The 23,212-nt window shown below is 41.2% G+C and overlaps 1 protein-coding gene across 6 annotated transcripts in view; it reads right to left on the bottom strand.

Moving 5' to 3' along the window:
* The window catches only part of gigyf2 (GRB10 interacting GYF protein 2), a 92,267-nt gene that overhangs the window by 27,872 nt on the left and 41,183 nt on the right, over positions 1 to 23,212 (bottom strand). For 5 of the 6 annotated variants that reach the window (XM_060906090.1, XM_060906092.1, XM_060906094.1 and 2 more), the window contains 6 exons: positions 19,541 to 19,707; positions 17,447 to 17,541; positions 15,380 to 15,499; positions 15,090 to 15,229; positions 2,562 to 2,656; positions 140 to 298 (listed from right to left, as the gene is read on the bottom strand). In XM_060906090.1, the coding sequence (XP_060762073.1) occupies positions 140 to 298; positions 2,562 to 2,656; positions 15,090 to 15,229; positions 15,380 to 15,499; positions 17,447 to 17,541; positions 19,541 to 19,707 (776 nt within the window). The remainder of the gene's footprint in view (positions 1 to 139; positions 299 to 2,561; positions 2,657 to 15,089; positions 15,230 to 15,379; positions 15,500 to 17,446; positions 17,542 to 19,540; positions 19,708 to 23,212) is intronic. The other variant, XM_060906093.1, reaches the window with a different exon arrangement.

The raw sequence follows: 23,212 nt of genomic DNA, 5'->3' as shown, positions 1-23,212 counted from the left end.
GCTTTGACCTTTACAAATTATCAAAAGAGGTGTGACAAAGTAAAGCCCAAATACTGTTTATGATGTAACCAATATTAAATGCAACATACAGGTCTGGTTTTGATGTGGATAATCCCACAGGCCCAAGCACAAAACTTACTGTCCCTTTGTGTAAAGTCCTCATTTCCCTGACCTGCTTCCGTCGAGCCAATTCCTCTTCCTCCAAACGTTTGCGCTCTTCTTCCTGTTGTGCCCGCAGCACCTCCTCCAGACGCTTCCTCTCCTCCTCTTCTCGTTTGACTCGGAGTTCCATCTCCAGCTTAAGACGACCAGATGGCAATTACACAAGCACCAAAAACAGAAGCACATGAGTTCTGGTGTTCGAGAGGCAAAATTCAGGCTACAATCCATATTCTATATGACTGAGGCCAAAACATGGTAACATTTCCTAAATTAGCTGCAACAAAGCTGTTCATTAAATTGAACAAATACAGTGTTCATCAGTTTATTTTAGTAGGGCCCTCTAGAACTTGCGCCCTGACCTCAAATACCCACATTTAAATGCGCCCTAGACATGCCTTCCGCCATGGAAACAAAGTGTGCCCTCACGAGTACCAACGAATGATGCGGACTTCCAGTGGAAGTAATGTTGACCAGTCACAGCACACTATTAGCATGGGTCAGTGTCATACTCTGTCTTATTAGGGGAGCTCTCCGCTATTTTTTAAAAACATAACGTGGGGTTATTTGCCAACACATTTTATGTAAAATATTCACAACGGTTTAAGTTTTTCTTCACAAATTTCTAAGATGTGCTGACAAAACAAAATAAAAGCACCACTCAGTGTCGCTGTTCTCAAGGTTGAATTGAATCGTTGCTCAGAATCATGAAATGAATCATGAATTGAATCACTGTCCTGAATCATCTGAGACGCACAAAATCTGCGCGCCATCCCGCAACAAGATTTACATCCAAAAAGCCTAAACTCTGTCGGACAGATTTTATCCCGTTTATGGTAGGCGTTCCCACCACGAAAGAGAAACCAATCGAAACCGAAAGAGATCATCATGCCGTTACCATGTGAAGTCTTTTAGGAATGCACGCTCAGCGCTCCAACTCCGGTGTGACTGAGGAAGGTGACAAGTTTTGTGTTTCATCTAATTTAGGTAATTAAAAAAAAAAAAAAAAAATAATATATATATATATATATATATATATATATATATATATATATATATAATATCTGGTAGTGGGCACACAGGAAAGTGCCAAGTTTGTCAATATGTTTATCATGCTTGTATGATAAACTCATGGAGATATTTATCTAAATGTATGACCTATTTATTCTAAACCTGCTGAGTTTCACTGGCAAAGCTCTCGACCACAGAGGGTTAAAGTGCCTTTGTTCAAATTAGTCAACTCTGATAATGTCACTTAATGTGTGTGTAGCTCTGTATAGTATTAATAATACTATTATGAAGCATTGTATTAAACTGGTTAAAGGGGAACAGAGGGCAATATATAGAGTAAATATAACAATAAAACACACATTAACGAACCTTATTCAAGACTTACAAAAGTTTTTTGTTCTAAGGTTGGAAAGTTATAGTGTTTTGAAAGTAGCTCGAGCAAACTATTTCCGCAGTTTGAACAGCCCGCCATGATATTAATTTTATCCAATCAGAATGCACGTTCATTTTCTCTGCGTAACACTCATGACGTATGTATGTGCCCAGTTGTGTTGGCTCATTGAGGTTGGGAATAGCACGTGTGAATCGGAAAGTAGGATGAATTGTAAGTGATCGGCTACACAATGCCACCGTGTGTTGCTTTCGGGTGTAATAACAGGACCGATGGAAAGCATAACGATCCTCCAGACGTGTCTTTTCACTCGTTTCCGCTGAAAAACACCAAGCGAGTTCGAGCTTTCTTCTCTTCTTTCGTCATCACCGGAGTCGAGAGTACCTCTCCTAGGTTCAAACTGGTACCCTTCTAAGCCATAGCCTGCTTGCAGTGTCTCTTGCGGGATCTCTTCGTACGATTCGACAGAGCTGTCGCTTTCACTTGATGCGCCCGACGCCATGATTACACGCTTCTCTCCTAGTGCAGTGGGTAGGGCTGACGTCACGGTCTTTTAAAAATGGCGACTCTTGTGCCGTTTAGCGTACCGACTATTATATTTACAATTACCAAGATATTTCGTTGTTTTCTAGTATATAAATTTGATAGAATACTTAAGAATACGTTACTTTGTCACATCAGCAACTGTATATATTATATTTGGTACCCCTTTAACTCAAGTTTCATATTTGCTTAGTTTATTTTACAAAACTAATCTACCTTGCATAGTTGCCCAGTATGGCTAATTTTTCATGATAGATTCTTTGTCTATAGTGATGTGTGCAAAACTGCCGTAGATACACGAAAAACCACCCATGATAACCACTGGCACCCTGCGCTCTTGGAAAGCTAGCTGTAACACTGAATACTAATTACTTATTGTTTTATGATTACTGTTCTGTATTTTCTTCAGCAAATAAATCGTTTGTTATATGCAGAAAACCAGGATTGTTTGGCATACCTTTGCAGCTTTAGCCTTCTCCAGTTGCATCTGTTCAATAGTTGGTTGAGGTATGGTGTCTATTGGCAAGTCCCACACACTTGTGCCTTCCCATGCTAGGGGAGAATGAATATACTTTTGAGACATCTTGCATGCATACATTCATCCACAAATATCCACTACAATATATAAGCCTCCAAACCTGAAGCCCTGGCATGTCTTCAGTGTTTCCCCTACCATTATATTCTCACCCCCCAAACACATGGATGCAAACAGCACGCCTTTTGGCGGATGCTGCCTTTTTCACGGCTGTCTGGGGGACTTGTGTGAATCGTGCAGATCCGATGAGCTTTTTTTTTTTTTGGGGGGGGGGGGGGGGGGGGGGGGTTGGAGTGTCTGATTATAATTTCATCAAAGTAAATTCTGTATTAGAATTACTAAATAAGCAAATGCTGTTACAGTCCATGAAACATAGGAAGTACAAGCAGGCATGCAAACTGGTCAGGGGTGAAAAAGGTGAGAAGGATGCACGGGGACACGGCACGCGCGCAAAAGTACATTTCGTAGTCTACGTTACAAAAAAAATTGCAACCAGTGACATCTTGAATTTAATACAGTACAAAATAACTTTCCATAAACATGTCTTAATAAGTTACTGTTGAGTGGCCGGTAAATTGTACCATTTATTTGTCAGTGGCCGGTAAAGTTTGATATTTTGTGAAGTTAATTTTCACCCCTGTGTACAACACAGTGGGCTATTTACAAAAAGGTATATATTACTGCCTGTGCTATCTAACAGACCTACCCCAGAGGACACACCTGGCCAATCCCTGTCTGTCAATTTTCTTAAAGACATCACCTATGTGAAATCAGGGGCGGATCTAGAAAAATATTTATGGGGTGGCAAGAGGGGGGCAGGAATTTTTGAGGGGTGGCAACGTATTACAGACATGTATATATACTGAATTTAATCACAGTTTGACGACAAATAGTATGTACACACTACAAAAGGGCACAGACTGCCATTTACAAACTCATACAGATAAACTTAATCTCATGCCTTTATTGTTCACAAAGAACACACATTCTCAGATGAGGTCTATACCGTTTCTGGACAGTTTTATACTGTATATGCAAAAGAACAGACACTAAAAAACAACAATAACAACACTGCTTCAAGTTCAGCATGATTTAAACCATTTACACCAGTGTCACATTTTATAGTTTTTTTTCCCCTCACGCTTTGTAAAGGCTCACCAGTGAGCATAACATGAACTTGTCATGCCTACAACAGCTGAATGTGGTGATTTCCATGTTGCTCAGCAAAACGCTTCACAAATTTATCAAGATCTAATGCTTTTGTGCGCTTTGATTCAATGCTGAGTACAGCCAAACTTGATAGTCTCTTTTCTGTCATAGTCGACCGCAAATAAGTCTTTATGAGCCTGAGAGATGAAAAACTTCGTTCACAGGATGCACTGCTCACAGGCAAGACAACCGCTATTTTACACAACCTGAACAACTCAAAAAAAACAACAACATCATCATCTTGGTATGGGTCCAAAAACAGTGAACTCCATGAGAGTGGTAGGACTCTCCTGTTCCCCCTTTTTTCTGTCTAGTACTCTCCTCGTCTGATGTAACTCATGTTTAAGATCCTCAATATTTGAATCATAAGCTTCAGCCAATAGCAATGTTTTCCTTGACAGACGGTGAATCAATATTAACTTTTGTGGCCGACTTTACACAAAACTAATGTCAGACCTAGCTAACATTAGGCCAAAAAAAAAAAAAAAAAAAAAAAAAAAAAAAAAAGGTGTGTTTCAGGTAACATGAAATACTAAAATAAGGTCGGTAGGTAGGAATTTTTTTTTCTTAATTTGTTTTATTTTGTTCGAAAAAATTAACACAAGTAAACATCTTACAAAATAGTATTTTGGCACAGAATCCTTTATACCACACATCATAATAAAATAAGTGTTTTAAAATCTTTAAACGAATAAAAAAAATATCGCAAGAGTTCGAGTTATGATCTGCGGAAGCGTATTGCTGTCACACTCAAAAAAAAAAAATTGGCTTAGACTCAATTACGTGAAAAGATATTGTTAACAGAGTTATCACGTTTTTACAATATATTTATCATGTAATAACATATCACGTAATTTCATGATATTTTCATGTGATAATGTGAAAACACCTTATCAAGAAATAACGTGAAAATATGGTTTAACGTCCTAGGCTAGGCTACTTCCATTAAAAGCAGACAGCCTCGCCTAGCCTACTGTAGAACTTGGGTCGAGCAAAAACACGGAGCAAAAACATGACTGAATCCTGAATGACTCCTATTTGTATAAATAGGGGACTACATAGGCGGCAAAATGTAGTGTTTTTCCCTGCCAGGGAAGTGCACTTGTATACTGAAGAGGAAGCAATTTGCATTACAGCCAGGAGGGCTGATAGAAGTGGCAAAACATTTTACTTTTTATTGTTTCTTTCACAACTTGAATGCGTTGAAACAAAAAATTATGACAAACTAACGCCACTTACACTAAAATATCGAGGGAAATTTGTAATAAAAACTTTACGGTCGGCAATTTCGACGCGGAAATTCTCGATCGGTCGGGTTACCGGAAATACACTCTTTTTGCCTTACATGTATAGTTAGCTAAATAACGTTCTCCAACCTGATTTTTATCCTCTCAAAATCAGCATCGCAACTATACTAGCACTGTTCATTCATTATAATTTCATTTTTTGATAGATAGTTAATCAGCTTTTACCCCTTTCCTCCCGTGTCTCCTTTCCTCGCGACTCCTGGCTCCCTCGCTTCGCGCCTCTCAATTTTCCAAAACAACCAATCTCTGGCGTTATCTCGTGCTGCATTCGCCACAGTCGGACATTGGAAATTCGCGCACGTAAATGTCAAATTGGCCGTAATTTTTCTTCGAATTCGTCGGTGCCAACTGGGGTAGCAGCAGGGGTGGCAAGGCTTTCTTTTAGAGTGGCATATGCCACCCCGGTAGATCCGCCCATGGTTATTCACCCCCGAGCGCGCTGGAAACTGTTCCATTGGTATTCAGATTCAGTCGCGAGATGAGGTTGCCAGATCTCTCTATAAAAAGGTGACTTTGCGGTCTGAATCTGTGGAATATTCGTAAGCGAGGACTGACAACCAGCAGTGGGTTGTGCACCAGCTGATCAGAATTCCAATGGAAAAGAAGCGTGTTAGTAACTGTTTATCTTGATTGGCTGTAACCTTGTAAGTGAAATGTTTGGCAACAATAGCGTTGTAGCCTGCCTACCCCCCCCCCAAAAAAAACTCTTCGGATCTACACGATTCACACAAGTGACCTATTTTGGGACCAAAACGGCGAATTTCGCCGAAAGGTGAGGAGTTTGCATGTGTGACAAGTATGAGAAGAAAACAGTAAATCAGAAAGCTGCGCACGTAAAGCCAATTACGTAACTTACGTTGGACTGATGGAAATCCTTGCGCGTGCAGTGAAGTGCAGCCAGCAGCAGATAATGGCGCGCAGCCAATTGGCTTTACGTGCGCAGCTTTCTGATTTACTGTTTTCTTCTCATACTTATACTTCCTATGTTTCATGGACTGTAACGGCATTTGCTTATTTAGTAATTTTAATACAGAATTTACTTTGATGAAATTATAAATCAGACACTCCAACGCCCCCCCCCAAAAAAAAGCTCATCAGATCTGCACGATTCACACAAGTCCCACAGACAGCCGTGAAAAAGGCGGCATCCGCCAAAAGGCGCGCCGTTTGCATCCATGCAAACACACCCACTAAGGTCCAAAAACAAAATCCAGCAACACCCCCAGCCCCAAAATAAATAAATAAATAAATAAATAAATTAGGGGAAATACTGCTCTTTCTTAACCATCTATGTAAATTTAAGGACAGAGCTTTGCCAGCGTCATGCAAAATCAAAATAGCCAGGAGTTTTTCAGTAACGCATGCTAAAATGGCTGTGCTGTCTCATTCAACTCCCAGCAATGCCACGATGTTCAAAATGAATCATTTCACAAGCAAAGGCTTCACTTACCTAACCTGATCTCAGTAAACCTCATTCAAATTTTAACCAATACTGCATGAGGCAGCTTTAATACATGCATCTACAGATCGATAATTTGGTTTCCTGTGCAACAGAGATTGCAGTAACTTGAACTTGTTGGGTTTCCTGTCATCGCATATTCTATGGTTAGTTTTCATGATTGAGACCGTTACAAGTAATGAACAACACAAACACCCCCATGAATAGCTCTAGGGAAAGAACTGCATGAAAAAAAAATTGTGCGTGGACTGAAAGCACTGCATGAACTACACCCCTCTAATCAAAACATTATTTGCAAAAGGCAACCCACATCAACCACATGACCTTTACAAAGTGGAATCCAGTTCTCAAACCGTCGTGAGAGCACAGGAAAACAAAACCATGATGAAGACAAGGTTGTGAAATCTCAGAAAATTAAATGGATTACTGAGATTACAGCCTGCTGCCTCTCCTACACTCACCTCCAGAACAAGCAGGTAAAATAATGCCAGACAAACCCATAATGTCCGAGGCAATGACAGCATTATCAATACACAGCAGGTCAAACTCCAGTACCTTCGTTACAAAATCCATTCAATTGGAATGAGCTAAAATAAGTAGTACAATTAGGAAAACGACGCCAATGTAGTAAAACAGCCAACACCTTCAGAGCTGGCATGACAATATTAAAAAATGACTTTATAAAACCATCGTTTCACACCATCTTGCGTTTACTCAACACAGAACAGAATATTTTAAGACTACAATTAGTTAAGTCATATAAGAAATTCCATAGGCAGAAGCAGCCTTTAAATTAAATGTGAATTAAACATTCCATATACAGGTAGTCGTCGACTTACGACCGATCGACTTTACGACTGTCTGGTTATGACTGGCAAGGTGTTTCCCAGCTGAGCGCATGACAGTTTCCGCCCCAGCTCCCGGCAGCACCTCTCGCCGCATACAACAGTTTCCGCCCCAGCTCCAGGCACATGCGCAGTCTCTCTCGCGCTCCCTCACGCATTCCGTCATACAGTTTCCGCCCCAGCTCCTGGTTTATGAAACGAGCAAATGCTCCCGCCAGCCCGAGCGCTGCAACAGCTGATGATGATGTAGGCGACCCACAGCCAAGCACCAGTGATGCCAGCGGTCACTAAATTTTGTATTTTGCTATGTTTTACATTTGTATTTTGGTATGTTTCAAACTAAAATGTTTTCTATTTTTCACACCTGTATTTCATATTTTTTGTTTTGCACGTATTAAACGAATTGTACTGTACGCAGTGTAGTATGCAGTGTTTGACTTAAACCAAATAATGAGCCATGGTAATGAAATAAGAAAATGTTGATAAAATAATAGACTTTAAGATGATTACAATATCATTACACATCACAATATACTTGCGTTCATTTAACATAGGCCGACTGACGACCAGATCGGTTTACGACCGGTCAGTCGTAACCAAACGCAGTCCTAACACTACGTTCAGACTGCAACCTGAAACGACCCATATCCGATTTGTTGTGAAATCGGATTTTTTTGTTAGGCTGCTCACATTACCAATTACATGAGACTTGTATGCGATCTCCAATATGAACGGAAAACGACCCAAAAGTGTCCCGCATGCGCAAATTGACACGTAATAAGCACATCTACCTAATATGTAAACAAAAAAAAAAAAGTGCACTCTTCAAGTTTAATGATTTTTTTTTTTGTTTGTTTAATTATCTGGTTAGTGTTAAAGTGTGAGGTCTCGTGTGTGTTTTTGTTTCTGAACTGAAATGAAAACGTGTAGCCTGGTAACGAGGGTTGACTCCTAAATATGTCTCTAATTTCTATATAAGTGCACTACATGTTACTAGGAAGTAATGGATTTTTAAACTCTATATAGTGCACTCGAGCTTCAGTAGGCAGTCATTTGGGATACGGCCGCTGTATTACCAAACTCTTAATTCAGGCTTAATAATTTGCACATATTTATTTCGTCATATTAATAAACTTTTTCTACATTTTTATAAATATTTATTGAGATTGTTTATAGCCAGCTGAATTCTGCAGCTTCTCTCAGCGCTGGCTCAAGGTGCAGAAACACCAGTGCAGTTTGCTATGGAGATGAGGCGAGACCTGGCGATGTGGTACAGGATGGTTTAAGTTATAAATCCGTTATAGAAACTGTTTTATTTAATCAGGCTAACAGATAAACATCCAGGTCCCTACCAAATCCACCATTAGCTTGATCAATTCTATAAAAGTCTATTTAAATTCTGAAAACTGTACAAATGTTGTTGTTTTCCACCAAAGAGGTGGGATTAGCCAACGCAGAATAGTGACGTTTGTCTCTTGTTGATGACGTGTAGGTCGCATGAATGCGACCTGTCCGGTCAGACTGCAGTCGCATGTGAAAATATCAGATATGCATCGGATTTAGGACCACATATCCAAGCGGCCTGGGTCGCGTGTGAAAAAAAATCGGATCTGTGTCGTTCAGATTGTCAATAACAAATCAGATACAGGTCGCATATGGGCAAAAAAAATCGGATATGGGTCGTTTCAGGGTGCAGTCTGAACGTAGTCTAAGTCGACGACTACCTGTATGTGTGTTTTTTATACATCTCTAGCCGCTTTATCCTGTTCTACAGGGTCGCAGGCAAGCTGGAGCCTATCCCAGCTGACTACGGGCGAAAGGCGGGGTACACCCTGGACAAGTCGCCAGGTCATCACAGGGCTGACACACAGACAACCATTCACACTCACATTCTCTAATAAACTTCACAGACATTTAAATTGTAAAGGTGTCGATACACGGGGCAGCTTTTTGGGCAGTGTTGCCAGGCAACTGTGCTGATACTTTCCCACTGAGATTGAGCAACATAATTTCCATCTGAACAATTCTGTTCATTTTGGGCAACTTTTTAAGATCATCCAATTAGAGTGCTAGCAGCGAATCACATGACCACCTGAGAGCTTCTGAAATTTTCAACAAAGGATAGCAGCGTCTCCAGCAGTGGAGCGAAGACAAAGAGAGAACTTTTTTTCCCCCTTGCCGACAAGTTGTGTGTAAACTCAAAGTGGTGAATTTACCTCATCAAATGCTTAGAAAACCAACATGCATCTATTTTTGTGTGCTCAGATTGTAATTAGACACTTTCTTTTTAACCTAAGCGTAAAACTGTCGTTAGCTAACCACCACTCCATAGAGACTGAATGAGATTTAGCGGTGGTTTCTGCTAACAGTTAGCTAAAAGTTATCGATAGTAACATTAGCTCTCTTGCCTCAAGTTAAAAGTAATGTGCAGCTAATGATGATTTTTTTTTTTGCGAGTTGTAACAGATTAACTTATTGTCTGATCTAATTCACAGACAGCGCATGACTATTTGTGGAACCCAAGAGCGAAACAGTGCAAACTTCGGGATCTAAAAAAGAAAGCCTTTCAGGAGCTCAGTCACCCCATTTTCCTCCTCAGCAGCCATCCATGTCCCTTTTTCTTTTTTGTTGGGATGAGAATTCAACGATTATGTTTTTGTGATGTACAAGTCAGTTATTAGTTATAGCATATGTGATTGAGGTTAGTAGCAGTTTTAAAGGATATTTAAAGTGTTAATAAACAGAATTAGGTTATTTTGACTTGTTAAAATAGCAAACTCTCTTTTGACCAGAGTATCTATTCAGTTTTGCTCCAGAAGTGATACTTGAGCAAAATAAAGGCTGAAGCCAAGACAAAAAAAGTGACAGTTGCAAATGTTTCAGTGTCCATCTTTGCAGTGTCTGTTAGGGCGCATCAGTTGCCCCCTAAAAATGAAAAGTTCCTCCGATCGTGATGCATTTTTGTTTTTATGTTCCTTTTGGTAAGAAAACACACTGGGTGAAATATTTTGACAAAATTCAAAAGTTTAATGGTGGCACCAGGAGCTCAAAGTTATGGAAAAAGCTGCTATTTTATGACTTTTATGACAAAATTTCGATCACTTTTCATGAAACATTATGGCACCTTATAGAGTATACCAAATATCTTAGATAAACATTTTTAGTATATATTCTAAATATATTATCAAGCACAGTTTGAGTTTTAGCTGTTCATTGAATCATTGTTCAACTACTTTTAAACAATACAAATGTATTATGAATCACATTAATGCTTCTCAGTCCCTTGCAAAGGTTCTTAACATGATCTCTGGGTCACAAGAAATCAATAAATGGAGTCCAACATTGTGATTCAAATCTTACGCGAAAACATGAAATAAGCGTTTTTTGGCAAAAAATGAACCTCATGGTGCCACCATTAGACTTTTGAATATGGTCAAAAAATTTTACAGGATGTCTTTATTGGTGAAAAGGAACACCCAAACAAAAATGCGTCAGATTTTATGAAAGTGAAGGCAACTGATGCACCCTAGTGTCTGTGTCTTTCCGACAATAGATTTGCTCTTATCTGATTGGTTATCAATTGTCTGCTGCCCTAATTGGTCACCTTGTCTTACCTGGTTGCCCGTTGGTGGCAAAATTGCCCAAAAAGTTGCCCTGTGTATCACCACCTTAAACTGCATATCACAGGTAAATTCAGGAGCAAGATCAATGTAATTCTCCTATTTTATATTAAACTTTGGTCAAATATCTGTCACATTTTGCACAATTTTTTTTTTTTTTACTTGCGCAATACCAGAAAAATTCAGTTGAAATCGAGCCATTTGAGGTGAATTGGTCCGCCTCTGAAAAAACTTGGCATTTGGATTTCCCGGCAAACATTGATATCCGTGACATCGCGTGCGGGACGCCTCCCTCTGAATCCTACGTCAGCACTGGTTTGTTTATGAGAAAACGACCTGGTGGTTTTCTGCAAATTTCTTCGTTATCGCGTAATTATTAAAATGGTTAACAGATGTATCGTAGGAGGGTGAAGCAACACCAATCATGATGGGATTAGTACTCATCGTTTTCCAAAAGACCGGACAATGAGAGAGAAATGGAAGCGCTTCCTCTACACAGGCTGTGCACTGAAACTGTGCAAGCTCGCGCAGCCTGCTGGCGCTTCCACAGGTAACGTCACGAATCTGGCTCCAGACTCCCTTGGGATTTTTACAGACGCGTTTTGTAATTTTATTTTTTTCTGCTGTAGACAGATGGCCTTGTGCAAAATTACCCTTCTGGATCTGTGTGTAAAGGGACATACTTTCATATAAAAAAAAAAAAAAAAAAACACGAAACTGGTCCAGAATATACCCTTTAAGGCTGTCAAGTACACTACAACCCTGCTATAACAAACTCTTATGATGAACTTTCGCATATAATGTCCCATGCCCTTAGTGACAGTGACTACGTTTACATGCACATCCAAATCAAGCTGCTGTCGGTAATCGAGCTGAAGGTCCCAGCAGGGTGCCAGAGAAATCCAATCCTACATGCACACAATGAAATCGGGCTATTGTGTGAGGTGCATTGTGCACCCGAGCCACAGGTGGCGCAACACGCCCCATCGTGTTGGTACTTGTCGTCATGAAGAAGAGCTATTCAAGAGTGTAAACAAAGTTATCAGTTCCGTGTTCTCCATTGCGCGTTTTTCTCCCGTCCATGAATTTTAATATATTCAACTCCTTAAGCTGAATGAGCATGAACTCTGTCTCCTCATTGCTCCAGAAGTGCACGTTTCTGCTTGCCTGTGGCAGTGGGGGCGTGGTCAAGCGCCGGTCTGTGACAGGAGGGCGGAGCCAGGGAAGGTGAGTGGCAGAATCACTTCACCTGACGGTAATTAACCTGTGTTTGTGTGTCTTCCCAGTAACCGCGCCCTATTTAAGGAGGCAGAGGGAGAGCAGAGGGGAGAGCTCATCCCGGGACTAGAACACAGTGCGCGCGCGTACGTGTGTTTTTCTCTCAAGAATAAAAGTAGGCTGTTAAACTGAAAAGTCTGACAATAAAAAGCCTATTAGTACCAGAAGCTTTGTCCTGCCGTCCTCTGTGCTCCACCCACACTTCAGAGAGCTCTACATCGCCATTTTCTCTTCTTCGTTTGTTCCTCCTGACCTCTTCTGCTGCTCGCTACTACTGTTGTCATGCCGACCGAGGCTGTTGTGTTTCCCGCTTGTGGTCTCGTCACTCGTCACTTCCGGAAGTAGCTCGACAACTAGCTCGATAGGGTATACATGCACAAAGTAGCTCGGCAGAAATCGCATAAACTAGGTCGTGTAGCTCGATTCCGAGAAATCAAGTTCGGTTCAATTTCAGCCGAATTAAGGTGTATACATGGCATTTTGAACTTCGATTTCAGTCGAGCAACGGCAGAAATTCGATTCTCTCTATGTGCATGTAAACGTAGTGAATGAGTCAGAGTCCTCTCAACCCCCCCACCTCAAATCACTGAGCCATGCACTCCTCTTCCCCCAGAGACAAACAAGTCTGCAGTCAATCAGATAATGTGTTAATGCCATAAAACCAAGACTTAAAAAGCCTTGCTTAGGTGTAGCAAACGAACAATTATTGAGAATGGTGATCAAACGAGCCATAAAAGGATGAAATGACACTGGACATCAGTGGCGAGGTCATTGCAACACATGAATGAACTGAATGGTGAAGATTTAGAAAACATTAAGAGAGTTAGTGAGTGGACACTGGCAATGATATACTGGTAACCTCAGTCATTTCCATAAAGAAATCATTGCTTCCGTTCGTGATCCTTTAACTCAGGTCAGTGAACCGAGTGTGAGACTTGGAAGAAGAAATTCGTGATAAAGGAGTATGCACCTAAAATTAAAGCAATCCAGGATGGCAAATTTCTCAGGCAAGTAAAACTGAAGGGATAATAGTATCATACTTTTACTAACTGAAAATTTACAACATTTGCATTATTTTTTTTGACATTGTGTCACATGCGCGCACAGCAACTTGCTTCGCACTGCTACTCACATGCACGCCGCGCTCAAGCTCATGAGGACTAATTGCCATGAAAATATTCCTGATAAGAGCACAGGTCACTTATAAGGACTCTGAACACACACACACTTTGCGAAATATATGTGCTGTACCACAGAGGTGTTCACACGGCAACTTTTACTGCGGTGTAGCACCGGGGCTGCCCCGGTAGATAGTTCACACGGTACAAAGTTATACCGGTGTAGCCCCTGAAAGCTGCTTAAACCGGTGCAAATCTAACCCTGCTCGGGAGATGGTTTAAGAAATTTACTCCAGAGTAAATGCTAGTTTATGGGGCAGCACCGATATAAAATGGGACGTCTGAACGCTACAGGGGTAGACTTGCTACGCGTCAGGAGAGTTGATTACATACGGGCATTGCATAACTTGCATCCTGGTATTTTGCGCTTCCAAAATGGCGAATATCAACAACAAGAGAACTGCGTGTCTTCCAGTGTTGCCAGATTGGGCGGTTTTAAGTGCATTTTGGCGGATTTGAACATATTTTGGGCTGGAAAACGTCAGCAGTACCTGGCAACACTGGTGTCTTCATCCACGTTGTTTTCCCGGCACTTAGTGATGCCATGACAACCGGGAAAAGGAAGTAGATTTTCACGCATGCGCATATTTCATTTCCGCATTATTACTATCGTATAGCACGGTCGCAAAAACTGCCGTGTGACCGCAAGTGGGGCTGCACCGGTGCTAACACGCTTCTCTCTAGTAAGCAGGTTTGTGACGTGTGAACGCTCCACAAAATTTACACCGGTGTAAGATATATCGCAACAAAATACATCGGTGCAGCATCGATGCAAATATGTGCCGTGTGAACACCCCTCATGTCTCTCTGTATTGCCCTTCTGGTTTTGACCGTTTTGTTTATTTGGATTCTGTCGTTCATTCTTGCCTCGGCTTCGCAGGACCCTTGCCGGTTTCCTCACTCTGCTTTCGCATTACGTTTTGGATCAGTTTGCCTGCCCATTTGTAAACGTACACAGTACAATTACATCCGTCCATCCACCTCCTTTACATGATACATAGAAAAGAGTGGCATTTCCTTTACTTTATAAATATGCAAGTGAATTAAGCGTAAATATAAATTAATCACGGTTGGTCTTGTTTTACGCAAGAGTGAGCGTTTGGTGTGACAAGTGGGTCCGGTATCATGAACTTTCCAGTATAATGGACTATTTGGAGTTTCCCCAAGGAGTTTGTTATAGCGGAGTTGCAGTGTACCATCATTATTTTAAATGCTAAAAATTTAGATTTTTTTCAATTAAAATTCTGCAGTCTTATTAGAAGCTGTAAAATTCTTTATGATGTCATTTATTATAAATAAATGCGACTAAAGAAAGGATTTTATGTTCAATGTTTTTATGACTTGGTAACAAGTATCCTTTTTCAGGTTTCAAAAATTCAAATGACTCAAACTACGTCAGTAAGACTTGCTTTCAATCACCATTTACAAGTATAAAACTGATCCTTTAACAAATAGACTATTGCTATTGAAAGAAGACCGAGGTACACACCAATTCAATCAGTATTTCATGTTAGTGTGCGCGGTTTTAAGGGAGAGTTTTAAATGATGACGTACTGCTTGGAGCTGCTGACTGAATGTTTGCCGTACAGGATGCTTGGGTAGAGGGGTTTTGTATATCCCAAATGGACCCCGAATCTGGAACAGACATGGAACGCGTCACTGGCGGCAAAAGACTCTGCTGCTGTTCTGGAGATCTGCATAAACAAAATGTGTGAAATATTAAAAGGAAATACTATGGAGGAGCCTTGGATGACAAACTGTGTTTAAATTATAGCACTGATGACAATCAGCATTCCTTCTAATTACTGAATACTGCTACTAAGAAGTGTGTACATGTGGGTCACCTGAGCTTGAGGGCTTGTTGCAGGAACAGATTAAGTTGCTGTTGCTGCTGTGTTGGAGGAGCAGCTGAACTGAGCACAGCCTTTTGCTGAGCTAGAGCCTGTGCATACTGCTGCTGCTGCCTGCAAATCACAGACACAAACAACTGAGGAGAGGAGGGGAAAACAAAAACAAAGAAACACTACAAAAGGTTTGAGTTAAACAGTTATGGACTCATGCTTATTACATAAACAGATGCAGAAGCTAAATAATTGTGCCATGTAGAGCATCTGTGTTTGTAAAGCACATCAACCATCTTGCAAGCAAATGCTTGACACTTCACAAGACAGCAGAGTGGCTGTTTCATATACCCATTTCCAAATGATGTAATGCTAAGGTCATTTTTCCATTTTCGGTTGAGAGCACGCCGTGCGTATTCTTTTGTTTTTCTTTTTTGTGTAGTTTGACGTTTGTTTTTGTCCGCCGGTTGTGGGTGTCCGTTCCCTTCAGGCCTTGGTTCGCCGTGGGTGATGCCTGTGCTCCTAGCTATGGACTGCAGTGAGCTCGTTGCTCGTTTTAACATCGTGGTTGTCCAGCGCTCTGTGCAGCGGTGCTTTAGTGCTTGGCATGATGTTACGAGCGATGTTGCTCGGTGGGGTAGCGGGGGCTCTGCAGGCGGTTTGGGACATACCAGTGCTCTACGTGGTGTTGCATCTGTGCTCGCTTTGTGGATCCATGGCTTGGTGTTCCGAGTGATGTTGCCCGGTGCCGTCGCAGCGGCTATGATGGCGGTGTGGGACTTGTTCTCGTGCGCCTTTTGGTGGGACTGTGGCTGCTACACCATTGGAATGACATCCTGACCTTTATTTGGTGGACTTTTTTTTTCCCCCCTCTTATAGACCCCTTTCACTGACATCACCCGAAACCGGAAGTAAACAAACCCTGCGCCATCTTGGAAGACCAACAAACTTGTGATAAGGGGATAATAACGGTAGCGGTATGTGAACCCACGAGAATAAAAGTGGAGTAGCAAATGACTTAAACAAATCTGAGCTGTTTTATTTATGATTTATTGGCCCAACAGTAGACTTGAAAGAAACCTGTGTGAGACTTGGCAAAAAACTGTGGATATACTGGATAAGTCTGTGCATGATCTGCGGACACTTTGAGGTAAGCAAACACACAAGAAATTCAGATTTAAAACATGCTAAAGTGGCCCCAAGTTGATAACTGTATGAGGAGCAAGCCTCCCAGACTTCTACAATTTAATAATAATAATAATAATTTAGGATGGTTTGGGGCTTGCTCGCTGCTGCCAGGTTGGTTGTTGAGTAGCCTGACTGTTTTTTTTTTTTCCTTGCGTGTGGTATCATTGTTGACGCAAGGTTGTTTTTTGAACATGCCAATGCGGACACGATTTCCCCTGAGGAGTTATGACTTCAGACGCGATGCGTGTGTGGAGGTGTGGAGTCCGCGTGATATGTGCGCAAGATAGGCTTCTCATGTGTTTGGAGATCCGCGCTCTGAGACAAGCGCAAGCGCACACACCCCCAAGGGAAAAAAAAGGGCCCCCCCGAAAATATCGGCATAGTTCAAACACTGAGTGTAGGCACTGGGTGTAAACAACAAATAGTTTACAATGTCTGGGTAGCAAACAGATGACAGAATTGGTGTCCGGTCCTACTTATGTTTCCATTCTCCCTTGCCCCGAGTCTTATCATATGGGTCAAACCCATCAATCACAGCCAGTTTCTCCACATACCGTGCCCTTTCTGCAACTGGTAATGTACTCACATAACCAGAACTATCATCCATCGTGTCACTTTACTCTCGCTCGTACTTTGTTTTATATTGTGAGTGCATGTACTTGGTCTTCCAATATGGCGCCTAACAAAATCTCGCGGCGCGGTGACGTCATGTGAAAGGGGTCTATAATTGTAAAGCGACCTTGGGTTTTGAGAAAGGCACTATATAATTTGAAAATAATAATAATAATAATAAACTTTGAAAAAACTTCCAACAACTAGATATTGCCGTTTATAGTCTATGGGATGTAGACGGTGGGGAAACGCAAGGAGATGAGATCTTACCTGAGTATGTATTGGTACTGCAGTTGCTGAAGTTGATAGATGCTTAGAGCATTTAGCTCCTGTTGTCTCTTTATCCTTTCCTGATCAGCATCACCCTTTACACCCACACACAAAGTCTCAGTGACACACCAGCATTGTACAAACAAGGTCAAAATCTGACATACAGAACATGGGGGGGGGGGGGGGGGGGGGGGGGGGTTATGGGGACCTCTCCATACCAGATCAGTCATCTGAATTTCTAATAAAGAAAAAGTAACCCAAAGGATGCAGGATCAAACATCAAAGCGCACATTCTAAAAAAATAAAGAAAATTACAAAAAAAAAAAAAACAGCCATTTGATTTGCTCAATTTTATTATAGACTCCTTCGCAGTAAACATCATTCATACGCAAGAGGAAATTGCGCGCGCAGCCTGGACTCAAAAAAGACTCGGCGACGGTCAGACTGACTTTTGGCGACGGTAGAGACGAGAAGAAATATTTGGAAGAAATGCCTAGTTGTTGTGTTGTTGGGTGTCAGAATCGTAGCAGTGATGGGGTTAAAATGTACAGAATTCCAGCAGGATCTCACCCATTCCAAAAAAAAAAAAAAGCCGACGTCTATGACTACAAGCCATCAAATGTGTAGACTGGGATGAAAGCACTATCAAAAATGCGCGGGTTTGCAGCGCCCACTTCATCACAGGTAAGATCAGGCTATTTATTAAATCTCTCTTTTTTTTTTTTTTTTCTTTCTAGTCTTCGTTTATTGATGTAGCAAAATACTTTGGTAACGTTTGTCTGATTAGCTGGGTCATAGTTACACAATGTAATGAATATTGTTAGCATGTTAACTTAGCTTTGCATGCAATTTTGTTTGTAGGAGAGGTCTCGCTTGACTCAAGCAGTCCAGATTTTGTGCCATCATTATTTGTGTATGCCGAAAATCACAATTTTAAAGCAAGGATGGAAAGGTAAAATTGTGTGTCCTCACTCTAAATGCCAACTTACGTTGACTGCTCTAACCTAGCTCCCGCCCCGTTCAGTTTCATTTCTGCTCTCTGCCTCTCGCTTTTTACGCAGCTCTAATTTCTCTTAGCTGCACTCTTTAGACTATCATTCCTTTCATGCCATTACCTCCTGCAAATTGCTGTTTAGTGTTGGTATTTGCTGTTGTAGCTAAAGCCACATTGCCATCACATCACTGGCATAATTTGATTAAAACAAAATGAATATGAATGCCCCATTGTTAAGTTGTAGTCTCGCTGTAACCAGAATGTTGATGGCAGGCTACTTTTGTAAATAGTTTTTTTTTTTTTTTGAGTTTGACATTTTTTGTAAATAGTATGACTGCCTTCAGGTATCAGAGGAAAACTTACTAACATCATCCGTCCACTCTTTAATTAAATGCGGATCCGGTAGGCGATGTCCACTTGTTAGAGTTAACTTATTTATGTAGCATTCTCGATCTTGTAACGACAATTGTTTTGCATAATCTGACAGCTCATAATGCCGGTCTATGGGCAGCGCCATTGTTTGAGTCCAGGCTGCACGCGCATCCTAGCAACGGTCGGTTTGTTTGCGAAGGGGTCTATTGCACTAGAGTTCAGCATTTTTTCTGGTCTTCAAGCCTTGCAAATAAATATTCATTCTGTCTGAATAGTTGTCAACCAAATGCTCCTCAAAGTATAGTTTTCCCCCCCCCCAGACATGTTCTCTCTCCACTGCTTCATGTGTAGGAACTCAAGCTCGAAAGTGTGTGCAATGCCTTGTAGATGCTTCACGAATGTATTTTCCTTTGTGTTTCTCATTATGGCTAATAAAAATCAAAATAAATGGTAATTTATATCTATTCTTGCTCAAATTTCAAGTACTGATGATGCCACAGGATTTTATTTCTCATTGTGGTAAAAGCAGATACCATTTGCCATTCCCTGTACACACATCAGAGGGCAGCTTCCGTAATGATTTGAAAGTACAGCTCTGGTGTATCCAATTCCATTAACAATATTACAACACTATACCAGTGACTATGTTAGCAAACTTCAGCCTGTCCCAACAAGACCAGAGAGCTTTATCTGTACTTCTCATCTTGGGTATAAATGTGTGTTATTACCAGTATAGGAGGTAGTGGAGGGCCAGGGGCAAAAGGCACTCTCCCCCACATCTTAAAGATTTCTCCCAGGGGATGGAAACCTTCATCACAGCCCCTTTTCACAAGCAGGGTCATTGTGAAATATCCAGCCTGGAACCACTCTGACATCTCATGATTACTGAATGGACCTATGACCAAAAATAAATAAATAAATAAAACAAACAAACAAACCACCCATCTACGGTAGTCCATATGTGGTTTTAACACATCTACAGATGTTTCCAAATTACAAGAGGATAATCTGTCTTAAGGTGCTGGGCAAACCACCTGCCAGACCAGCTTTAATTCGCCTCGGTATAAATTCTACAGTTCTCTGGAACTGTACTGGAGGGTTGAATATCATGTGTGTTAAATGAACACAATTTTTGTGAATTGCTGTACTGCACACTTCCTGACATGGGTTCTCCATTCTGTGACTTCTTAATTGCACATTCCAGCACATACTTTACAGCTTGGTCATTTAACGCTTTGGGGTCGAGAACTTCTCTGGCGAAGCTTGGCAGGTTTAGAATGAGGTGGTCATGTATTTAGATAATTACATCTTTGTGAGCTTTTTAATCATACAAGCATGACAAACTTTATGCTTTCCTGTGAGCCCACTGTTAAATATTATATTTTTTTAATTACCTAAATTAGATGAAACAAGTTGTCACCTTCCTCAGGTCACACTGGAGTCGGAGCGCTGAGCGCGCAATCATGCATTCATAAAAAGACTATTCACATGGTAACGGCATGATGATCACTTTCACTCTTTCGGTTTCTCTTTTGTGGTGGGAATGCCCACCGTAAACAGGATAAAATCTGTCAGACATAGTTTAGGCTATTTGGAGGTAAAACTTGTTGCGAGATGGCACACGGATTTTATGCGCTTCGGAGGATTCAGGACAGCGATTCGGTTCAATCTCAAGAACTGCGCCTTTTTTTTTTTTTAAACAAACATTGACTCGATCCAGCCAAACATCATGCTGGAGTAAGTGCAAATATTTCTTCCATTTCTGACGAGCAGATCAGTTGATATGCATGCGCTGTAGTGCATACACAGGAAAAATGACTGAGCAATTTTTCCAGAGTTAAAAGTATTTTCCTCAAAATAGTCAGTTTTGCTCCATTTTGAGTTTAAAGAGGAAAATTTACAATTGGAGTGGGAGCAAAATTAGAGTAACTGTGTAACAGTTGGTTGTGGCTCTGAACGGAGTAAAATGATACACAAGTTAATTTCAAGACAAAACAGAGTCAAATACCAGATAAATGAAGATGTAAAAAGCAGTTTTAGAACGGTGTTGGAATGTGTGAAAAAACATGACCTTACCCATTGCGACTTGACCTGATGGGATTAAGAGTTGGCAGTGGGAGGGGTTTTCACTCTTCTCATTGAATGAATATTTTTTTAAGGGCCCGTTTACACGAGGACGCTGTCGGGTAAAAACGACTAAACATTTTATCGGAAGTACCTTTCGTCTACACGGGGACGGCGTTTCCGAGGCTGAAAAACGGAAAAAATTGAAAACGCCTTCCAGAGTGGATAAGTTAAAAACAGCCCCCGTTGCATATCCGTCTAAACTACCCAATACGCGAAACTCTGCTCGGATCTGCTCACGTCGGGTACGCGTTTACATCATACATGTGTCATATACTGTACATGCCAGCCTGGGAAGTAAGAAAGTAAGTAAAAAAGTAAGAGCATGTCTGATTACATCGATCCAACGGACCTTCAAGCTGCTCTGGCAGCTTTAATAAACGTCCAGGAGTCCTTCGAACATCTATACCGAATCTGCACATATACCGTTAATGAACAGAGGCGGGTATAGTATGCTCTTACTTTTTTACTTACTTTCTTACTTACCATAGCCAGAGTAGTCAAAGTTTTCGTGGCGCAGATGTGCAGATCAGACAAGACGGAAGACGTTGCGCATGCGTGCAGACATAGCGGAGGTCTTTCACAGCACCACCTAGCCGCCTGGCATGCACATCCAATTGAATTCCACACATTTATGCGTCACCGTATAGACGCAGATTTCCTCCTTGAAAACGGTCGTGTAGACGCGGAAAAAAGTGAGAACGAAAACGGACTTTTGCGTTTTTGTTTCAGACCGTCCCCGTGTAAAGTGGGCCTAAAACTTCATTGAATACCCCTCCCACTGCCAACCCTTTATCCCAAAACAATGACTAATTTTTTTTGCTGGCCAGTTAATTGTCCAAATCAATGGTGTAGATTTAAGTTTTGGTGCTTGATATTGATGTTCCTAAAGGCCAATTTATGCTGACAACCCAGTCCTCGCAGACAGTGTCGCAGATAGCGTCTGCGTAGCCCCCCCACCTTCGCAGACGCTCTGCGCGCACCTCCCAAAAATTGTGACCACCGCAGAAGCCTCGCAGACAGCGTCGCAGACAAGAGGGCTCTGATTGGTCCACTCTACATCCACTGTACACGCACTTCCGCTTCCCTACTTTCCCGGTTTGTTTTGTTTTCACGACGAGCATTTTTAAAAACACGAGCAAAGATGGAGCAGCATGAAGAGCGGTTGATTGAGGACGTGAGGAAGTACGTACATCTATACGACTCCAGTTCTAGTCATTATAAAAAAAAAAAAAGTTCTAGTCATTATAAGTAACCGGAGGATAAACACTCCACTAACCACACCCACCAACTACTCCTAGCGACTTCGCGCCCCCTTGCGTTGTGCCGGTGAATAACATCGCGCATGCCTATTACTCCCCGCTCAACAATAAATTACAACTGTCTGCGAAAAGCTACCTGCGAAAGCCTTGTCGCAAGAGCATGCAGAGGCCTTAAGACTGAACAGAATCGCCTCAAGTGACCAAAATGGTTTGACAGAATGGGTAAGGTCATGTTTGTTCCCCACCCCCCCACACACACACATTCCAACACCGTTCTAAAACTGCTTTTTACATTTTTTTTTTTTTTTTAAGTACAATCATGACATACATACTACATGGATATTATTGGAACTGAACTTGTGCTGAATACAAAAAGTCATAACTTTGATTCCTCTCGAGGTTTCTTCCTCGTGTCGTCTGGGGGAGTTTTTCCTTGCCACCATCGCCACAGGCTTGCTCATTGGGGACAGATTAGGGATAAAATTGGCTCATGTTTTGGGTCATTCAGATTCCGTAAAGCTGCTTTGGGACAATGTCTATTGTTAAAAGTGCTATACAAACAAACTTGACTTTGAAAATACTGCTTAGATTTGTTGAAATTGACAAAATCAGAGCATGCCAAAATCATTAGAGTGCCAGAAAATACCCTCAGACCCCAGAGGGTTGAACAATACACTGCACATATTCTCTTAATATGATTATTTTCTAACTGTATTTTATTGTAAATATTCTAAGTACATTTCACTTTTGTCTTTTCATTTTTTTTTTTTTAATTTTAATTGTTCATGCACCAAACACCAAAGCAAAGTCCTTGTATGCGAGAACATACTTGGCAATAAACTCTATTCTGAACCTTCCAAAATCTATTTCCTCAACTGGTGTTCTGATGACTGTGCTGAAGAGTGCTGTATAACACTTCATTCCAAAATCGCCCACAAATGAACAATTACGTTGAATCTGGTGACTGAAGGCCATAACATATGATTTCCATTAAATTATTCAGTGACTCATGCC

This window comes from Neoarius graeffei, chromosome 23 (assembly GCF_027579695.1).
Source record: "Neoarius graeffei isolate fNeoGra1 chromosome 23, fNeoGra1.pri, whole genome shotgun sequence".
NCBI classification, from domain to species: Eukaryota; Metazoa; Chordata; class Actinopteri; order Siluriformes; family Ariidae; genus Neoarius; species Neoarius graeffei.
Note: the sequence above shows the minus strand (reverse complement) of the source record. Positions and strands in the feature narration are given on the sequence as shown.